The sequence below is a fragment of the Saprolegnia parasitica genome (genome assembly GCF_000151545.1).
Source record: "Saprolegnia parasitica CBS 223.65 unplaced genomic scaffold supercont2.1295, whole genome shotgun sequence".
NCBI classification, from domain to species: Eukaryota; Oomycota; class Saprolegniomycetes; order Saprolegniales; family Saprolegniaceae; genus Saprolegnia; species Saprolegnia parasitica.
Window position 1 is genome coordinate 1 of NW_012157689.1, and position 2,170 is coordinate 2,170.

At 57.6% G+C, this 2,170-nt stretch overlaps 1 protein-coding gene across 1 annotated transcript; it reads left to right on the plus strand.

Moving 5' to 3' along the window:
• Positions 1-243: 243 nt before the first annotated feature.
• SPRG_18563 (hypothetical protein) lies at positions 244-1,367 on the plus strand (the record flags this gene model as incomplete). The annotated part of the gene is made up of 6 exons (XM_012358002.1): positions 244-546; positions 596-664; positions 712-843; positions 887-989; positions 1,047-1,171; positions 1,223-1,367. The coding sequence occupies 6 exons, from the start codon at positions 244-246 to the stop codon at positions 1,334-1,336; spliced, it is 846 nt and encodes a 281-aa protein (XP_012213392.1). The 3' UTR covers positions 1,337-1,367.
• Positions 1,368-2,170: the final 803 nt, after the last annotated feature.

Consider the following 2,170-nt stretch of genomic DNA (forward strand, 5'->3'; position numbering starts at 1 on the left):
GTTGCGCGGTACTAGTACGGTTGCCGGTTGTCGTGTCTCATGCCGGGAGATAGATCGTCTGTCCATCACCGTGGACATCGTCTGCTGCGTCCCGACGCGTTCGTCGCTTGCGTTTGTGCTGCAGACGCTGGCGCACGGCCTCTCCGCCCAGGTATGTAGCTGCGCGTTGCACTCCAATTGGACCCACAACCCGCGATGTAGCTGCGTGAATCCAAGAAGCATCTTCTGCCCGACACGAGGCAGATGCGGTGCCACCAGTTTCCGCTGCATAATGGCGCGATGCACCCGGTTGCCGCATGGTCTCTGGACGGCCATGAGATCCCGCAGTCGGCACGCGACCACCTACATGCTCTCTTTCACCAGCCGCTCCACCCTACGTTTCTACCGGCGTGCGCATGGTCACTGTCGCGCACACAGCCACCGTCGGACGTGCTTCTCAACGTGCACGTGGGCGTTTCAGCCTCCAAGGTCGCAGGTGGCACTCAATTTCTTGTCTCGGGCGACTATGCGTTCTACCATTACATGCAGCAAGGGGTCAACGACAAGGTAACATGTATTCTGGATCGCGTCCTGAAGACCATGCCGCATCGAATAGGGTTGGGGTTGTGCGTATCGGTCGCTCCAGACCCTGGCTTCGTGGCTAGTCTTCAACCGCTACACTTCGGTCATCAACACACGGTACTTTGATTTGCTAAAGACGATGCTTGGTAGGTTCCCGTCCCGACCCACCGTGAGATTCAAGAAACACTGGTGCAAATTGGCGACAAGCCGCCCCGTTTTCTCGGCTCGTCCGACTGGATTGGGTCGATCGAAGTGGGGTTTGTGCTCGACGAGCGCTACGGGGTGCGCTCGTTCTTGAAGCAGAGGCGATATTGAACGTGCGTAGATCACATTTCGAAGCCTCTCCTGTGCATCGGGCGCCGATTTGCCGTCCCGGGCACACGACCTCGCGCTCCATTTTGAGTCGCAGGGAACGCCCGTCATGATGGGTGCGACGAACAAACAATGATGTGGCTCTAAAGATCCTCCGATTCTGTGCGCTGTAGGCGGCGCTTCCATGGCGTACACGGTGCTTGGTGTTGACATCCATGCGTCAACGGGCGACGTAGCGTATTTGATTCTGGATCCGCACTACACTGGTCCCGACGATCTGGTGACGATCCAAACAAAGGTACCCGTGGCATCGGAGAGAGGGCGAAGTTGGATGATGTCGTATGTGTAGACAGTGTCCCTCGAGGGCTTCAAGGGCGTCGCTTGTGGCTGGCGCAAAACAACGTCGTTTGCACCAGGAAGCTTCTACAACTTTTGCCTGCCCCAGCGCCCAGAGCTGCATTGATCCACGATTCTAACATGGGATTTGATGTCCCGCGGCCGGCGTACGAGACACAGTTCTACATGCTGCAAAGTATCAACCTCAGCGGAAACCAAGTCTGTTAGCCTCTCCTTGGACCACTGGCGACTGGCGAGGACGCACGTGACATCTCGTGATGGCTGTTTAAAGTCTTTGTATTGTTTGTGGATTAGGTTTCATATCACTACATATAGAGGGTCTTTTCTACCATCGTCGCGGTGCTAGCCTGTCGACTCGATGCACCGAGATGCGCGGGTGGTGGTGGCGCACGTCGTAGGCGTCTTCGTGGCGACTGATTGCGGCGTCGTTCGTCGCCAGGCTCTTGCGGCACTCGGCTACTGTGGCTTGGACCAGGTTTCGAGCGACTTGAAGCACTTGCAGGAGCTCGTCCTCGGCTCCTGTCAACACGGCTTCGGTGGCTTCTGGACTGAGATCGGTAGTCGTTGCTGCAGCGTCGAGTGCGTCGACAACACCACTGTGCGTCTTTGCTTCCTGGATGCCATCATCACGGTCAACGTGAAGGCAGCGAATCTCGTCCTTGGTCTCGATCGTCGCTTCGTGAAGAGGCTGGGCGCTGCTGGCGGCCAACTCGGCCACGGCAAGCTGACCCAGTAGTTCGTTGATGCGATCTTGATGAGAGACCAAGGCGTCGTCCTTCGCCGACGCTTCACGGAGCGCCCGTTGCTCATGACCATCCAGGTCCGCTTGAAGCATCTGAATGTGCTCGCCCATGCTCTGGATGGCGTTGGTAGCCTCACAGAGGCGGACCGCGTTGTCGTCTTCGGTCGCTTTGGATGTTGCAAGGTCGCGCTTGGTCTG